At 35.8% G+C, this 18,294-nt stretch overlaps 1 protein-coding gene across 3 annotated transcripts in view; it reads right to left on the reverse strand.

The window, feature by feature from the left end:
* The window catches only part of CAPS2 (calcyphosine 2), a 170,344-nt gene that overhangs the window by 151,443 nt on the left and 607 nt on the right, over positions 1-18,294 (reverse strand). For 2 of the 3 annotated variants that reach the window (XR_010999109.1, XM_068190249.1), the window contains exons 2-12: positions 16,456-16,502; positions 14,287-14,332; positions 14,052-14,162; positions 11,152-11,307; positions 8,705-8,824; positions 6,787-6,854; positions 4,333-4,452; positions 3,188-3,262; positions 1,560-1,655; positions 1,359-1,452; positions 8-123 (exon numbers count right to left, since the gene is read on the reverse strand). Coding sequence is in view for 2 of the 3 variants with exons in the window: in XM_068190249.1 (XP_068046350.1) it covers positions 8-123; positions 1,359-1,452; positions 1,560-1,655; positions 3,188-3,262; positions 4,333-4,452; positions 6,787-6,854; positions 8,705-8,824; positions 11,152-11,307; positions 14,052-14,162; positions 14,287-14,332; positions 16,456-16,502 (1,049 nt within the window). In the remaining variant the exon portion in view is untranslated. The remainder of the gene's footprint in view (positions 1-7; positions 124-1,358; positions 1,453-1,559; positions 1,656-3,187; positions 3,263-4,332; positions 4,453-6,786; positions 6,855-8,704; positions 8,825-11,151; positions 11,308-14,051; positions 14,163-14,286; positions 14,333-16,455; positions 16,503-18,294) is intronic. The other variant, XM_068190250.1, reaches the window with a different exon arrangement.

Below are 18,294 nucleotides of genomic sequence, written 5' to 3' on the forward strand. Positions count from 1 at the left end.
CACTTACTTAAGATAATTCATAGCTGCTTCATCAATACTTATCACACGAAGGGTGAAGAAAGGGTTCTGCTTAACACTTTCTGGAAGGTTATGATCAGCACTTCGGAAAGTCAGATTGGCTCCCTGTTGGTAAAGCACACAGTGATTTAAAAATAGGTTGCATATTTCATAAATAGAGGGGAAGGGGAAATAAAGAAAAGCAGCATACTAAAAGCTAAGAATTCTGAGAAGAATAAAAAAATGCAGTAACTCTAATATCTGAGCAGGCTTGGTTTATAAAGTCTCCAAAACACATTAATTTGGAAGAAGGAGACACAGATACTGCAAGGGTCTCAACCACTTGGACTTTGTGAGAGATCTGCATATCTTAATGTCAGCACAGAAAGCATGATTGCAGGTATGGAGATTCACAGACACAGCATCATTCTGAAGAGGTACTGAACTCAGTGCAGTACATTTTCTGGATGACTTTATGATGCATCTTTATTTAGAACACATTTCCATCTGCAGGCTGCAAAAATACACATGGCAATAAAATATGAAAATTCCAACAAGTACCTTTATCGACCATATCTAAACTCATCTATTTCATCTTCGAAACTGTTAGGTGGTTGTGTAAGCAGTAAGAATAGGCATGTGATTTGACAAAACACATTAAAAACCTAATGTCAACATCTTTTACTTTCTACATTTTTCACAAACATGGTTTTTCCTCTAAACTTCAGATTTGCAGGAGCATTTGAAGAATTTGGTGAAAATAGTCTGTGCTTGAAAACTTGCTCAAGTATTTATTAACCATCAACACATTATCCAGTACAGAAGTATAGCAGCAAAGAAGGTGCAATATGATTTTTAATCAGTCATCAGATTAGCTGGTAGAGAAAGCTTAACATTGTTTCATACACTTGCTCGAAAAAGCTGGTCATTTACATTTCAAACTGTAGGTTAAAAACAATTAACCTGCAATTTCTTCATTTTTAAAAATATTTAATCTTTGCTTCGAGTTAAAATTGTCAGCAGACCTTGCATAGATTATTTACTTTCAACAAGTACTTGGGTCTTCTTTAGGACTTTCCTTCCCTAGTGGATCACTATATCCAGAAAAGGTCCACTCTGTCAGCAGTCTTGTGCCCTCCAGGGGGAGAACTGCAAAGTACAGCTTAAACGGAAACTTAAATTGGGAACCTCTTAAATAGGGGACAACAAAACAATCCAGACTTCTGAAAATCTGTAATTCAAAAATGTCACTTAAAGGGAAGACTTTTGGTTTTCCCAGAAGGCTAGATCACAATTTACAATTCAAATATCCAAATATTACCTCCAAAAAATAGTACTACGTTAATCAGAAGAATACTTACAATATAGAAGTCACTAAGATCATAAGATTTTCCCTTTCTTTGTCCACGTTGATGTTGATAAACTCCCTTCTGAATGAAAGGCAAGGCATTTGTCCTGTGAAATAATTCAAAACCAGTACTAAAATAATTATATTTATTTAAGCTTCTTGGATACAGTGATATATGTTTCTTTAAACCTTTTTAAAATGTAATTCATCCTACCTGTTTTTTCCAAACTGTCGAAATTCATACACAGTAAGGGATTTGTCACAGGCAAAAAAAAATCCAATCAACTCCCTACAAGCATCATGACCATTTCTAGAAGGGAAATTGAAAAGCACTTTTATGTTTTTCATCCATAAAATCCAATTCAACCCAAACATAAGTAACATTTATTTTGGAATCAGAATGGTTTGAGTTGGAAGGGACCTTAAAAATCACTTAGTTCCAAAACCCCTGGCATGGGCGGGGACACCTTTCATTAGACCACTCTGCTCAGAGCTCCCTCCAGTCTGGCCTTGAACACTTGCAGGCAAAGGGCATCCACAGCTTCTCTGTGCAACATGTTCCAGTGCCTCACCACCCTCACAGCAAAGAATTTCTTCCTAGTATCTAATCTAAACCTGCCTGCTTTTAGTTTGAAGCCATTTCCCTTTGTCCTATTACTACACACCCTTTAAAAAACTACCCTCCCCAACTTTCTTGCAGCCTCCTGTTGAATGCTGCAAGAGGGTCGCCCTGGAGCCTTCCCTTCTCCTGACTGGACAATTCAACTCTTTCAACCTATCTTCCTAAGAGAGGTACTCCAGCCCTCTGATTATCTTTGTGACCTTCCTGTGGGTCACTCCACCTTCTTTCTCATGCTGGGGACCCCAGAGGGGGACAGAGCACTGCAGGTGGGGTCTGACGGAAGAGAAGCAGAGTGGCAAATCCCCTCCCTCACCCTGCTGGCCATGTTTCTTTTGGTGCAGCCCAGAACATGGCTGGTTTCCTGGGTGCAAGGGCACACTACCAGATCATGATGAGCTTCTCATCCACCAGCACCACCAAGTTCTTCTCCTCAAGGCTGCTCTCAGCATCCATTTTATTTCCACTGATGCATGCTGTACAATTTAAAGAGCTCTTTGACTATTTTCTCTAACCCACTGTGAAATTCAAGTTGTGGATTCAGTCATGTATTTTAATTCAATATTCTATTCTCCATAATGCTAAAAACACCTCTCAAGGTTTCATGTTTTAGTATGCCAATATAATTTTCACTGATTAACTAAAGGATTACATACACCAGGACTACTGCATTCATTGAGGTATATTAAAGTATGTTGCTTAATATTCAGCTGTGTCTAACAAGTATACAGCTCACAGCTGCAGAAAAGCATCACTTTCAAAACTGAAAAATATGTTTATGCTACCACTACTCAAATCAAAACAGTTTGAAAGATGTTCTAAAATGTAATATATGAGGCAATGAACAAGTTGCAAAGCCGTTACTACTTATAGTAGTTGCCACATCAAAGATAAGGCTAAAATAATTTTAATCAACTGAGATGATTAAACTGTGCTAAAAGGACTATTTATACAGCCCCTGTGGTAACTGTCCTGAATAGAGCTATGGGTATGATAGCAACATAACATTGCTTACAGATCTTATCATTGTACAATGGGACTGTTAAGCCACTATCCATTAGCCATGTCAAAATTTGTACTACACATGGATACCCACATGTGTAGTATATGTGAGTGTCCTTCACATAGGGAAGCAGAAACATTCAGTGCAATTAATCAGTTCAAGAAAGTAATCCTCATTCACAAATTCAGAGCATTGAAAAACTTCAAAAATTTGTGATTACCTCGATATAATCCTACTATCAAAGCATAGCTTGTTGGAGAGCATGTTCTCAGTTAGTCCAAATTTGGTCCTTATTCTGTGAAAATAATGCAGCATGTTAATGATACCTATATGCTCCCAGATAAATGTTACATAAAACTCAACCATTTTCAAACAGCAAAACCCATGAAACACAGTATCCTTGGCAACTGGCTGAGGAGATGATCCTTTGTAGTTGAATCAGAAAGCAACTCAGAGCTGTAAAGTGTTCTGTTATTATATAATATGAGAGTACATTCACAGAGAACATAGATATGAATGGGAAATTTTGTTTTCATACACTTATATAAAGAATTAACCTTTACCTCTGCTACTCACAAGACTTCCATGAACCAATTCATTCTCTTGCAAAAAAAGCCAGGTTGGGGCATTTTTATCCACATAAATATTTTATATTGACCCTATTACTAGTTCCAGAAATGGAGATTTGTCTATGTGATGGATGTAAGAAATTGAAACTGGTTTTGTTGTCTTTTTTTCCTTTTTTTAAGAATACAAAGATGACATTTGATGCAAAAGACTTTAGAGTGGGATGTTAAAATGCACAAAGCAGAAATGCTTGCCTGGATGTTTAGAAAAAACATAACAAAACTCAGACCTGCAGATTAATTTAATTTTACAGATCACAATGTTTCCTCAGGTTTTCTTAAGTCCTTGGAGCAATTAATTCAATGCTGACAGTCCAGGAATGTCATTTAAATGCCAATAGGGTTAATTATTGCAGCAGAAATCAAAACATGAAAGAAAAGTATGATTATTGTGAAGATCTACATTAGCATTTACAGATGCATATTTATGCAATTTATGCACCTAAAGATACGAATCTCTAAAAGGATTGGAAGCATCCAACCACTTGGAAAAGGCTGGCAAATCCTTGTGATGAATAACATCAACATAGGCTTAACAGTGTTCCCCCAGTTTTTATAAATTCTATGAATCAATCATAATACACAGAGAACTCACATAAAAAGGCCCCTGTTATCTCACTAGACAATAACAATCACAGGAAAGCTGGTGGATCCAAGCCAAAAACAGAACTTGAAAAGCAAACAATTCACAGAGCTAAAAAAACAATATACAGCAGAAAATTGATTTTTATGAACTTACTTTGCTTCATGGAGTGTCCTTTTTCTAAAACGCATTGGTGCCATCCCAGCTCCCCAGAGTCCTTGAGCTTCCTTGCAAGCATCAGAACGTGTGGACTGCTCTGGATCACTTATAACAGCTCTGACCACAAAGAGCAGGGAGAAGCCCTCTGACTGTTAGCATGGCTGGGTTTCAGGTCTTACATATTTTTATGCAGGAAAGAAAACACCCAAGAATAATACAGTAATACAATCTTGGAGTTATCCACTAAGCTTGCATAAATTTGTGGGCCTAATTTTTTGTTTATTTTTATAAATTCTTAAATCTATTTCTCAATACCAAACATATGCAGTAATATTCTGGCAATGCACTGCTATGTAGTAATGTTACATACAGATACATATTACTTAAAGTATATTTTATATATCTTTTTCTAAAACAAATCTTAGTATTAAGAAGGCTTGTGGAGTTTTTCATCATTTCTACTATTTCTGTGAATATTCCTTCAGGGATATTCTTTAATCATGGCTCCCTCCAATATCAGTGATATCAGTTACTAGCACTGGCCAGTGACATCACCTCAGAACCACAGAGTAGCCACGGTTGGAAGGGACTTTGAAGATCATCTAGTTCCAACCCCCATGCTGTGGGCAGGACACCTTTCACTAGACCCAGTTGCTCAGAACCCCATCCAATCTGTCATCCAACAAAAATATTGGTACTTCCTCCCTCAAAGTGCTAACTACACAGGTGAGAGGATCTCAAAGTCCCAACAAGCAGAAAAGGAACAGATTGGGTTTTGAACATTTTGATAGTCTCTGTATCAGTTCAACAAGTAAACAAAAGAAGAGAACCTTTAAAAATAAATGAGATGCTTGTTATGCTATTGAAATGGTTATCAGAAGGGAAAAATAATTGTTCATGGCTATTATAGTTTTCTAAACTTGCTCTCTGATCTATACAGACACATCTTTGTACACATCAGTTACACTGATTTAATTGCAAGATTTGCTCTACAAAAAATATTCAAAATACTTTTGTATTTCCTTAAATAGCTTTTTTTCATGCAACAGTTTTGAACTAATCTTTTCTGATTAACATCCTGATATCTGATACCAATTTGTTTAGAAGTACTGGCAGAGTTATATTTGAAACATAAACAGAGAGATTTTTTTAAATTAAAACTTCATGCTGATGCAGCTGCAGCACTACTGAATATTGTTGTGACATTATCAACAGAAGGGTTCCGAGTAGGAGAAGGAATACATGGAAAAAATAAGGCAAAGCAGCAGGAGGATAAACACAGAATGGGCATCCATGATCCAAGATGCACAAAGCTGTACATTTAATGCAACATCTGTAGTACTGAAACACTTCAACATAACCAGTGTATTTAAGATCACCTCTGTAATGATCTTTAAAGGGATATGACACAAGCCAAGCACTTATCTGAAAACTGGGAGATTTCAACCCTGTATAGTTCCATAATTTTAATCCTGCTAAATGAGGACTAAAATTGGGATTTAACATTGTGTTTCATGACAGCCTTATTTCCCTCAGGCAACCTTCTTGTTATGTCAGCTTTTAATTAGTGTAAAAGTGTTAATAGACTTTTAAACAATATAGGTCATTTAAATTGCCATTGTAACAGAAACAAACAAAAACTAAAATGGTGAAGTGCAACAACACTTCAACCTCAAAATCTTAGTATTTGATGGGCTGGAACACCAGTGCAAATGACTCCAGAGAATGTAAACTATGCACAGAATGCAAAATAATCTAGACATACCCACAGATAATTTTTGTAAGTATAAAGTAACATGAAACTATATTAAACTAGCTTGCATATTCTTATATTGTCATTACCAGACAGCTTGCATAAAGCCCTGAATTATTAAAGCATACTTAAAATAGAGGGATCATTCTGCACAGAAGCAATGCTTTCTTGAAGCTAAAGGGATAGCAATGAAGGCAGGAGATTTTACTGCACAACCTGGACCAACTCAATTTATAATAGTGCCTTTTTTATCCTACATGCCCAGCACTGGTATAATACTCCTTTATGCCTGAGAGGTGCTGTTTCAGTATTAATAAATATTAGTAAAGCTAAGATTTTTAGAAATGACAAGAAACATTGAGGAGGTGTAATTTATAAGATCAGGCATCCATATGTTTTCTTGAGGTGCAAGAGGGTTATTTTCGAGAGCTAGTGCTATTGTAAAGACCTTAAAATAGGTTCAAATATAAAATTAAGAATTATTTCCACAAAAGAACAACATACACATGGCACTTTAAACTGATATTTTAAGTTGCATTAAAAAGTCTTTCACTTAAAGAATACTACTACTACATAAGACTTCATAAGACTTGGAACAAGATGATCAAAACAACTCTTAAGCAAGAAAAGCCAAACACTAACAGATCTAAATTCCTCAGTAGGGAAAAATGGAAATTTTACGTTATAAATTCATTTACCTACATAATTGATCCACCATAACTTGTTCTACAACAGCCTGTTTTCTCCTCTCTGCAGCAACATCCTCCTGCAATGAAAAACTGGCTGAGAACAAGTGAAATATATAATAGCAGGCACTTAAAATAATAAGTTACCCTTTAAGACAGCATTCAGAGGTCACAAACTTACCCATGCCACAATTAATATTTTTTACATTTTTAATAGTCTGTTTGCATAAAAATTTACATATAATATTCTATGCTACACACTCAATTTGTCTATGCATATTGGTTGTAATAAATATAACTCTAGTATTTAAGTAGACAGTAAGTATTAACAAACTTTAAGTAGTCAGTAAGTATTGTTTCCAATACATTCTGTAAATACAATAGAGCCTGAGGAGAGTCACATTATTCCAGGTTTTTCAGGTGACACAGATTCCAACTAAGAGAATAAAACTTTACCTCCAGCAATATTTAGTCCAAAAAATTAAGACTTAGTCTCAGTTGCAAGATTTTTCTTTCCTGCATGCCACAGTAATTTTCTGCTGAGACAGGTCAATCTGAAAAACCTTTCAGGAAATATCATACTAAAGGGGATTTAACATGATCATCTTCTTATTTTTATTAGAGTAACGCAGAACCGTAACCTGGTGCTGTTCACTGTAATGTGTGCAAGCGCTGATCATAACCTGTTACACGGAGAGAAACCAAAGCACAAGAGAATGTCCCAGGATAGTACGAAGACCACCAGCAATAACCAGGCCTCAGCACCTCTCTGAATCTTCCACATTTCTGATTTTTTACTGCTTTTTTTTTTTGCTTTTTATTCCAAAAAATTAATTTTATATATGAGAAAATAGAGATTATTGTTACTGAGAGGCTTTATGCAACCTAACTTTTTTTTTGATATTCTGAAACTAAAGAATTAAGATATTTCTCTAATGGGTCTTTTGTGTGCAAAGCAAATTCTAGAAATCTAGCCTTTGTGTGAATGAAGAACTGAAGAGTTCCCAGGTATCTAAAAGAGATAATTCCTAATTCCACAGAGATGTTATGGGTAGAATTCACAATCTTCCAATTAATAAATACTGACTGGCACTAGACAAAAAAAAACAAAAAAAAAAACCAAAAAAAAAAAACCAAACAAACCCCAACAAATCAAGAAAACCCAAATAACTAATGCAACACCAGATCAGCTGTTGGTTATTCCAAATTGATTTTAAGCCTTAAAAGATTTTGGAATTGTAAGAGATAGGAAGCTTTTTAGTTTGCTTTCATGTTTCATTTTTGCATCTATCAGAACTACAGGGTGCTTTATTCTGAGTTATTGATTCTTTACCCATTAACTGTTGCAACAGATGTATTAAAAAGAATGATTTTTAGGGGACACAGTGATATTATAGAGTAGTATTTTTTATAACTTATTCCATGGACCTGGGTTATAGATCCAAACCAGTTAGCATGCTGAAAAGAATCTGATTAAAAAAAAAAAAAAACCTTACACCTTAAATTTCAATTGAATATTAGGTCACTGAATGTAGTCTTTCATGAAACATCTTCCATTCTGCTCTTAGACAAAAGCTCTACTATGAAATTACAAAAATGCAAAGGGCAGAAGCAAACACTGAATTTGTAGCGGCCCTCGCTGCAAAAGCAGTTACTGTATGAATGTATCTGTATATATTACTCATAATTTGTGTTCTCATTTATATAGATTACTGCATAAAATACCAGCACTGCAGAAAAGACTTTAAAAATGCTCGCTGGATTGCTCCATTCAGCTCCCATTGAAAGAAATGTTTAAACTCACATGATTTCAATGGATGCAATTACATACTAGACCCAAATCCCCAAAGGCGTAATTTCTGTTGCACATCTGGGAAGCCATTCTCCACATCTAGGTGGTTAGCAGCATAATACCAGTCAAAATACTTACAGCTTCTGATTTCCTTATGTTGTGCTGCATATGGTAAGGCTTGTTTGAATAGCATTGTTGCAGGAGAGCTTTCTTATCAAGGGTTCCAAAATCATCATGTCCATCTTCAAGCTGTGTACCCTACACAAAAATACATTCTTCTTATAACTCAAATTTAATGAATTGTAATAAAAACAAACTAAAAAACCCACACATTTTCCTCAACAATTTATTTAAAAGTACTACTTTCTTTCTTCTTCACTTTTTAAAGTGTCTACTTTTTCCACTTCATGCTAATTAAAAGAGAATTTTAAGCCTAGCTTTCCACAGAAACTGAACTTACAAGGAAAGACTAGAGAGCAAGATTTGTATCTTTTGAATACTTACCAGTTTTCATTCATACTGAAATAAATAATAAATTTTAAAAATCTCAAAAATACTGTGTTCCTACAAGCTTCATGAAAAAACAGCAGCAAGTCAGAGAAAGCAGACTTTAGCATCTCTAAGGAGAAGACAAGAACTCATCCTTTTCTGTTCTGCACAGGAACAGCCAAGTGGAAGCAGAGGATTTGTTGTTAGATATAAAGCTCAAAGCTCACTGTAGAGACACTGCTTTGTGACCAGTGAAGAAGTTAAATACAGGCTAGACAGGGAAAAGCCAAAGCATGCTACTGTTTCCAACAGACTTGTAAACCAGTCCCAGAGTATCATGGAAATATTTCCTATATGGACAATATGAAAAAAAAGGATACAGGAATTTTTGACAGAAACAGTTTTAGCAATCTCCTCCATAAGTACCTTCTTTACTGAAAAGAGTTGCTACAAGTTCCACTAATCAAGCAAAACAAGTGTATTGAAATCTTTTTATTTATTCATCTAATCAGGTAGTGGTAATACCTAACACAAATAAATTGTTCTGATAGACATTATATTAAAATCTGTGAGAAGAATTAACACACATGCTTCTAGTGCTTGGCAAGTATCTTTCTGAAACCCAAAACCACCAGAGAAAAAAAAGCCAGTCCTGCTTTTTCTCTCCCAGCATATATTTGCCATCTATATCTTCATTTTCAGATAACTTGGCTGCTCCTGTAAATACCCTTTTGATGGGCTTGCAGTAGTGCATATAAAGGAGTCACTCCTTGAAAAACAGATTATATGAGTGTCAGACCAGTACATTAGAGTTGAATCACTAGAACAGAAAAAAAAAAAAAAAACCCAAAAAAACCCGAACTATAAGAAATCTCCAGAACAGAATATCTTATATGCCACTAAACAAAATTAATCCACAAAACATTTCAACTTTTTTCATTCACCTCTTATTCACAGAATGTTTTTCATTGGTTTGTTTTTTTCAGGTTCTCTTTTATCTGATCACTAGAAGCACAACTATGAAGATAAAGGTCTCTTAAAGCTATCTATAATACATGAAACAATCTGTCTTTTGAAAAACCTTCCCTTTTCATTCTACTGAATGCTAAGAAAGTCAGTAAATTCATTGTTATTCATCACAAACCTTTTCTCTGAAAAGCAATGAGCACAATATGTTATATCGACATCTGCATAGTTAACTTTCCATTAAGATTTTTAAAAGGTCATCTACACTCAGCAGAATCTAGCATTCAACCAGTCCTCACAGCTGCTGCTTACTTAGGCTTCCTGCTTCCTTACATCTACAATGATGCATCTTTCCCTGTTCAACCACTCTTCTCCACTATCTCTTCCAAACAAGATGAAAGTTGGGGTTTTTCATCCCTTTGTTTTCCAGTTTCTTTCCATCATATTTTGAAAACTCAAAAGAAACCTGGCAGAATTAGTACAGCTTGCAGTCCAACTATACTGAATCTTATACCACATCAAAGCAAAAAGTAACATATTTCATCATAATAGATAATATATAACATATATAATATATAATAGATAATATCTTTCAATATTTTAAGCCCATATTCCTTTGCATTTTCAGTGTTAATAGTTCTCTAAGAAGCAGATTAAATCTTTCATTTCTCCTTTTTAAAGTCCCAATTTACAGAATAGTAATTAAAGTACTTCTAGATTTAAAAAATAAAAAAGTTTGAATGAATTTCTGAATTTGGAAATAACACTTTATCACGATCTTCCTGCTGTCTCTCCTCTTCTTATAGACTTTAGGTTCTTCCTTATCAATCATGCTAATCTTCAGGCTCAGGCTAGAAGTGCACTAGGAAGGCCAGGGTTACTTTCTTTACCAGAGAACACAACCATACATAAATTCTCAGAGCACTTCAGTTTCTCTCTCTGCAACAACTGAAACAACCTACCTACAGTTTATTTCCTCCTCGGCATTAGACACTTATATTACATGGTTTTATTTCTTTACAACAAAAACATGAACTTAATAACATATATGTGAAAACCTTTCCAAACAGATAATTAAATAGTGATGTACATTTACTGTTTAAAAATGCAATTTCTACTTTGCCAGCTACCTTTATTGAAGTGTCTGGACACTGGAGGTGGTCTTTTTTCTTTTCTGCAGTTCTCTGAGGATGCTGCTTATGTTCTTCCTTTGTACCTGCTTCATACTGACCATGCTTCGATTTGGATCTGTCTGTGAGGGATGGTAGATTTTCTGGTCTTGTTTTCTGCTCCAAAACAGAACGTTAAAGCAATGACTAATCAAGATAAAAGCCTCTGTCTGTTCTACTGAATGCAAACAGCATTTTTTTTAGTTCCTATCCACTATAATGATTGAAACTTTTTGACATGATGCTTCAAATTAAGAAAAAATGCAAACAGGACTGCACATTCAGGCTTAATTTTCATTGAGTTCTCAAAATTCCACCATTTTTAAATCTAAAACACACATACTCAAATGGGTTTACATTACTTTAAAAAAAGAAGTCAGATTCAGTGGTTCTACCTTATAAAATCACTAAAATGGAAAATCTGACATTTGATTTTTGGATGGCTGAAAATAGATGGATGGATGTTTTTTGGTCAGAAGTTCTAATACTCTTGTATGGCCAATGAGAACTGGGACACAGTTCCCTAGAACAACATCAGCTGCACAGCTGAGTACCTTTCTAACCTTACACCCATTTCAGGGCTCTGCACAACAGACACTGGCATCAGTAGAAGGCGCAGCAATGACAGAAGTCCAAGATTTCATTCTCTTCTGTCTCCCTGAATAACTATCACTTTCAAAAATTTAAGTATATTCCTTCAGTGCTAACCAAAAAAAAAAAAATGTGTTTTTCTCTAGAATCTCTACTCAACACTTGCAACTCATCTTGCAACAAAATGTTACAGTGCTGCTTCAGAAAACCATTTCTCAAAACCCAAAAAGATTTATGTTTTTGAAGAGCCAACTTTCTTCTTCAAAAGAGGATTCACATCCCTTCCCTGGTTAATTTCTGAATTATAAGAGTATATTTAAATTTTTAAATGTGACCTATTTTAGGAAGATTTACTTGCACAGTTACAGAAGAAGCAGAATCTATCTGGCTCATGGAAAGCTTGGTCAGAGCCCCAGAAGCAAGAAATGCAGAAATAAAGGTCTCTCAGAGGAATACATTAAAATATTTTAAAACAGCTTAAAAATCTTCTCAAAAAAAAAAAAAAAAAAAAAAAAAAAAAAGGGGAGCAAGTTAGGCAAGAAAAAGGATAGAGGAAGAAGGAGGAGGGAGAAAGAGAGAGAAAGGGTAAGTAATCAGAAGATACATTCCAGTATTTTGAGCACTCAGTATTTAAGAAGGCAGAAAGGAAGCCACAAGACATACAAGAAAGCAGAAAATACAAGGAGAGAGACCCTGAGAAACAAAGCCACACCAACCTTCTACTAGCATTCCTGCAGCTTGACAGAGCCATGCACACAAACTTCGTTTTAAAGAAATGGTAAAGCAAGCAGTGTAATCCTAAGCATCCAGACCCAAAAAGGCCATAACAACTGAAGCATGTTTGCACTGCACATTTCAAGGCAGTAGAAAGGAAAACAGCCTATCTGGAGTTACATGTTTAGAGTTACATCTTGAGACAAGTATAAATACCTATGCATTCTAAAAACTAGTACATTCTTAGTACATTGTTTTTAAAAGAAAAAAAAAAAAACACCACTCACCATTTCAGTTTTTACTTAAATGAAATTGTTTTTAAGTAAAGAAACCATTTGGTTCTATAGGGAAACATACAAAATAGTGATCTTGGGAGATTCACCTTGAACTCCAGCCAATCTGGAGTTCTGCCCTTCAAGTTACTATATTATTTGTTTCAAGGAGCACAGGTTATGTACAAATTAATTTAAAATTGGTTTTCCTTCTAGTTAAAATCCTGAGGGTTTTTTTAAACACTCATTTGGATATTTCTTAAGTTTACATAAGTTAAATATTTTTGAAATAATGGACTTTTAATCAGTGTATTTTAATAGTTTCTCCAATAAGCTAGTTCCTGTCACATAAAAAATTATAACATATTACATTTTCAGACCTTATACCACAGCACTGAACTAATAAGATTTTTTGTCAGTCTGTATTTGTTCAACATCTTTACCTCCAAATTTGTTCTGACACAATTTTCTAGTCACCTGTTTAAAGGAAAGCAGGAGATAAGATGCCTCAGGATCAAATTAAAAATTGTCACATTTATTTTGTTGATACTTAATTCAGATGTAAGAGTTCAGAAGGACTCTTTTCCTGCATTCAGGGAAGTGCAAAAACTGAGTAATTAAATTAACTCTTAGAACTTTTATAGTGGATATTGATCCTGAACAATGTTGCATGTACTGTAAACCAGAATATTAGCATCTGGGATATAGATTTTACTTAAAAAGCACCTAAGACTAGTAAAGATTAAGTTTCTTAGGGAAAAAGCTAACATGATGAGGAAATTTTAGCAATAAAAAGAACATCAACAAATTAGACAGAATTCGAAAGTTTAGGTCACAGTTCTGTTTTAAAGACAACAGCCCTAAGAAAAAACACATTAAATGGCTGTAAGGAATTCCAGAAGTTTTCCTTTCACCAGAAGTAACTACTGTTCCATAGAAATAATACTTACTGTTTGTAAACACAGATTTTTGTCTTCAATCATACACTTACTACTACTATCTTTGTTATTTCTACTATTAATATAGCTCTTAAAAAAAGTACAACAAAAGGGCAAGGGCATCAATCAACAAAGAACTAAGCTATTTAATAAAATATTTTTTCTAAATATTCTAAAGAATCTCAGTAAAAGGACTTTGCTATAAATATTTCAGACTAACAGCACTTGGAGATATGAGCTTAACCAAAAGAAAAAAAAAAAAGAACTTGCATAAAAATATATGCATGCTTTTCTAAATTACTGCTAAAGGGGTATATTATAAAGATATTTGTAGTGACAGACTGACATGTTGATGCTGTGCATATGGAGTCTGTAATGGTGTTCTCCACTCTGAAGATGAATCTAGTTGGCACCTATGAGAAGAACTTCCAGTGTATACTATGTAAGAGTCCCCATCCTAAAATCACAGGAAAAAAAGGACAAGCAATCATAATTGTTTTATATTCAAAGTGATACTTTTATAAATTCCTGAAAAATGTGAATTCTAAAAAGTTTTTGAGACAAAATTAATTTACAATTACCTCTTCATCAGACTCTCCCAGCCTCCCTAGATCTAGGCATGGCACCCTGCAGGGAGTTAAAAGAATTTTAATAGCAATACATTCCCTTATTTTTTAACTATAATAAAAGCACTGCCTATTAGTTATTATTAGGTCCTTCACAAAAATTTCCATGCAAATGGATATGGCCTACTCAGCAAATCTCTATTAGCCCCTCTTGCTTCAGCTCAGCAAGTGGCCACTGAGCTTCTCTTCCCCAGCAGCAGAGTACCCTGGCAGCTGAAAAGGACCCTTCTTTATTCCCACATTGGCTTCTCTTCATGCCCCAACAGGAGCTACTACAAAAAGATCCTAAATCAAGGATACCTTACTCTCATCTTCCACAGCACATTCGTGTCAATATTCCTCCACAATCAGTCAGCAGAGAGGCAACAGGGAAGCAATTGCTACTTGGGATGCAAATCTTCCAAACTTTTCATAGGAGATTAACATAGTAAAAGCAACGTATTTTGTTCTGCTTAAAGAAATTAAAATATCTCCAATTCATCAAAGCATCTCTGTGCCTTCTGCCTTTACTCCAGGTATACTGCAGAGCACCATGAATATCTATTTTTTTATATTTTACCACCAATATTTCCAAGCAATTATATTATAACTTCTTGGAATAAGAGTTCCTTATTTTACAGTCTTTTTTAATTACATAATGACAGATAGTACACACAAACTGGAATTTTTTTACTTTGGTTGGAAGAATCAAAGGTCATAGTCAGACACACTTATAAAATAATTACACACATTTGCTTTAAGGCATTTCAGTAAACAAAACTGGCTAAACTATCAATCATGGTCCTTGGAAGAATAGATATTCCTTATGTGCCAAAGTCATTATAAGGTTTTAAATTTTAAAAGCACAAGCAAAATTTCCCATTGCTTGTAAAAACCATTCACAACAGTTTCTCTGTATTTTTTACTGTAATACTTGTAACAGCAGTCAATAGTTAAAATACTGTTTTTCTCCTTTTGCAGACACATTAAAAATATTCAAGCAAAACAATGTATAAATTTGTAGCTCTGAGTGACACCCTTTGAAGAGGATGGAGCCAGGTTCTTCTTGGTGGTGCCTAGCAATACTACAAGAGGCAAAGGGTAGAAACTGATGTACAGGAAGCTCTGCCCAAAAAAAACTTCTTCACTACAGGTGACTGAGCACTGGAACAGGTTGCCCAGAGAGGTTGTGGAGTCTCCCTCATTGGAAATATTCAAGAACCATCTGGATGCAATCCTGAGCAATGTGCTCTGGGTTGACCCTGCTTGAGCAGGGAAGTTGGACCAGATGTGTCAAAACTCATCCACATATGGGCCACCAATTGTTGGCATCAGTGCTTGGCACCAACTGACAGTGGATGGAAACTGTCATCACCAGTTTGTTATCTCACTGTAAAACTTCCCTGCTTTCTCTCTGTGAGTTCCCACAGGCAGCTCCTCACAGCACTGACTCCTTTTCTCTTTCTTCTGCATGGCCAGCTGACTTCTTCCTGTGCCCATCACAACTGCCTAACCCTTACTGACCCCAACACAAACACCTGACCCTTACACCTCACCCTTACTGACCCCAACACAAACAAACACCTGACCCCAACACAAACAAACACCTGACCCCAACACAAACAAACACCTGACCCCAACACAAACAAACACCTGACCCTCACACCTTGCAGCAGCACAACCAACTGATTCCAGCGCTCTCTCAACCAGCTAACCCACTCTTTTATAACACCCACCCTTATTGGACACAGATGGGCCCTATTAAGGGCAGGGCTGTTCCTACTCTTTGGTAATTAGTACAGCTGCCACTCCTCAGGGACAAGATTGCCCCCAGCACTATCTCTATTCTCTTACAATCCATCCTCCCACACAGATGGACCAGTGGGTTAGACCCAGTGTGGTCTCTTCCATCTTTACCTATTCTGTAATTACACCTCCACTCAGCCAAAGATAAATCAACTTAATTCCAAAGTAAATAATGCATCAAATATTCTACTTCATATATAAATCACAGAAAACAAACATATGATGATAAATTTCATGGAATACTAAGTTGCACATCACTACAAATGCAAACGCAATTTCCAAGCTTTGCAATTTGCAAACACAATTAAACAAGCTGAGCAGAAATAGAAGCACACTTACTCTGGTGGGCGAGGACTGTGTGTAGCCTGTCTATTTGGTCTCCAGCCCTAAAAAAATGACACATTATTATATACCTAGGGGATCCAGATTAAAATACATAGTTCTCCCGTTCAATTTCCCCTTAAATATTTAAAATTAGAGGCTTAAAGTATCTGTCCAACATACTTGACTAAGACACTACTAACAAGGGGAAAAACCCAAAAAACTCCTCATTGAAAGCTAATTCTTACACATCATGAGACTAGCAGACTGAATATTCATCATGACAGGAAGACTTCCAGCCATTAAGAATCTAGACAGCATCCACATCAGCTATTAATAATACATTAAAAATAATCCGTGTTCCTGAGGCTTTGTACCATCACTGCTCACAAGGCTTTAGGTCACATTGTCCTTGTCGGTTGGGAACCAACCCTTAAACCAAAACCACAAGACTGACAGCCAGCTGGCTCACAAGGAGCTAGCTCAGACCCCAGAGAACCCCTGATATTTGGTGTAACTGTTTCATCTCAGCTTTACTATAGCACTTATGATGAGGATTAGACACTTCACTTTATTTTGCAAGGCTGAATACCACACAGACCTCCAAATTCAACTGAGCAAGAACATAGCAAGAAAAGACTCAAGCCAAAGCATCATCTATCCCCCTACGGCTTTTTAAAACAGCTAGCAGCAAATCCGTAGGGCAGGCTACTTGGGGCAAGCACAAAGTAACAATTCACCTAACTGGCCTCCCAGTCTGAAAAAAAATGGTTTGAGAACATTCAGAACCAGGGCTAACATTTTTGTTTTCACACTTTCCAGCACATAAATCTCAGCATCACAGCCTAAACTGAGCCGAATCCTATTTCCAGCAGTGCTCGAACATCCTTCACGATCTGAGAGCAAGCACAAAACTGTAACTCCTTTTTTGCCATACAGCCTTGTAGCTGCTCCCGAAGCAGAAATTCGGCAACACTACCCTCTAGTGACTCCAGAACGAGCCCGGGTACCCAGGTTTGAGAGCTCTCCGCACCTAATGAGCGCCGCCACCCTGTGGTCACCTACGTAAGACCATCAAGGCATCAAAAACAAGGCATTACATCCCAAATTTATCTTTTTTTCTGTACCATTTTAACTGTGGTGATGCAAAGAACACAGCTAATTCTAGATGTTAAAGCCTTAATATAATTCCTTTTCTAGAAGTCAACAAATCAGGAAGAATGCAAACAAAAAACATTGTGAACACCGGGGTGAAGCACATGACTTCACCATAATTTTAATTTAAGATTTACTTTTGCAAACTACCAAAAATCATGTGGACTAGAGAGTCTAAATTTGGAAACTGAGTTGCACAAGAAAGAAAGAAAAAAGGGATGAGAGATTAGAGAAAAAAAGAGATTTATTTTCTTTTACAACCTACACTAAATGCCTCAAATGTTCTTGTTATCCAGATATTTAATTTTCACAAATCTGGTTAAAACATTAACAGTAACATTATAACATTGATGTGATATCATTTACAAAAGGTCTTTTTTCATTCCAAATCAAACTGAAAAGAAGACTAGTAACTTGGCAGCCAAACTCCAAGAATTCCTAATGGGGTCATGCAACAAATAAGGAAGTAAAATGGGTGCTTGGGGGCTGAGGAAGGATTAGCAATTAACTTTAGTTCATGGACATAGAGTACACAGTATCTGTGAGAAAAATCAACTGTTACTAACAATATTAATATTTACCTCAGCAGTAAGGAGAATCATGGCACTCAGAATCCAAGATCATATTCATAGGGACTATCAAAAGCTAGCCCTAAAGTTTCTACTACGGTGAACCTGTGAGGGTTGCACACCTACCCTATCT

The sequence above is a fragment of the Anomalospiza imberbis genome, chromosome 5, assembly GCF_031753505.1.
Source record: "Anomalospiza imberbis isolate Cuckoo-Finch-1a 21T00152 chromosome 5, ASM3175350v1, whole genome shotgun sequence".
NCBI lineage: Eukaryota > Metazoa > Chordata > Aves > Passeriformes > Viduidae > Anomalospiza > Anomalospiza imberbis.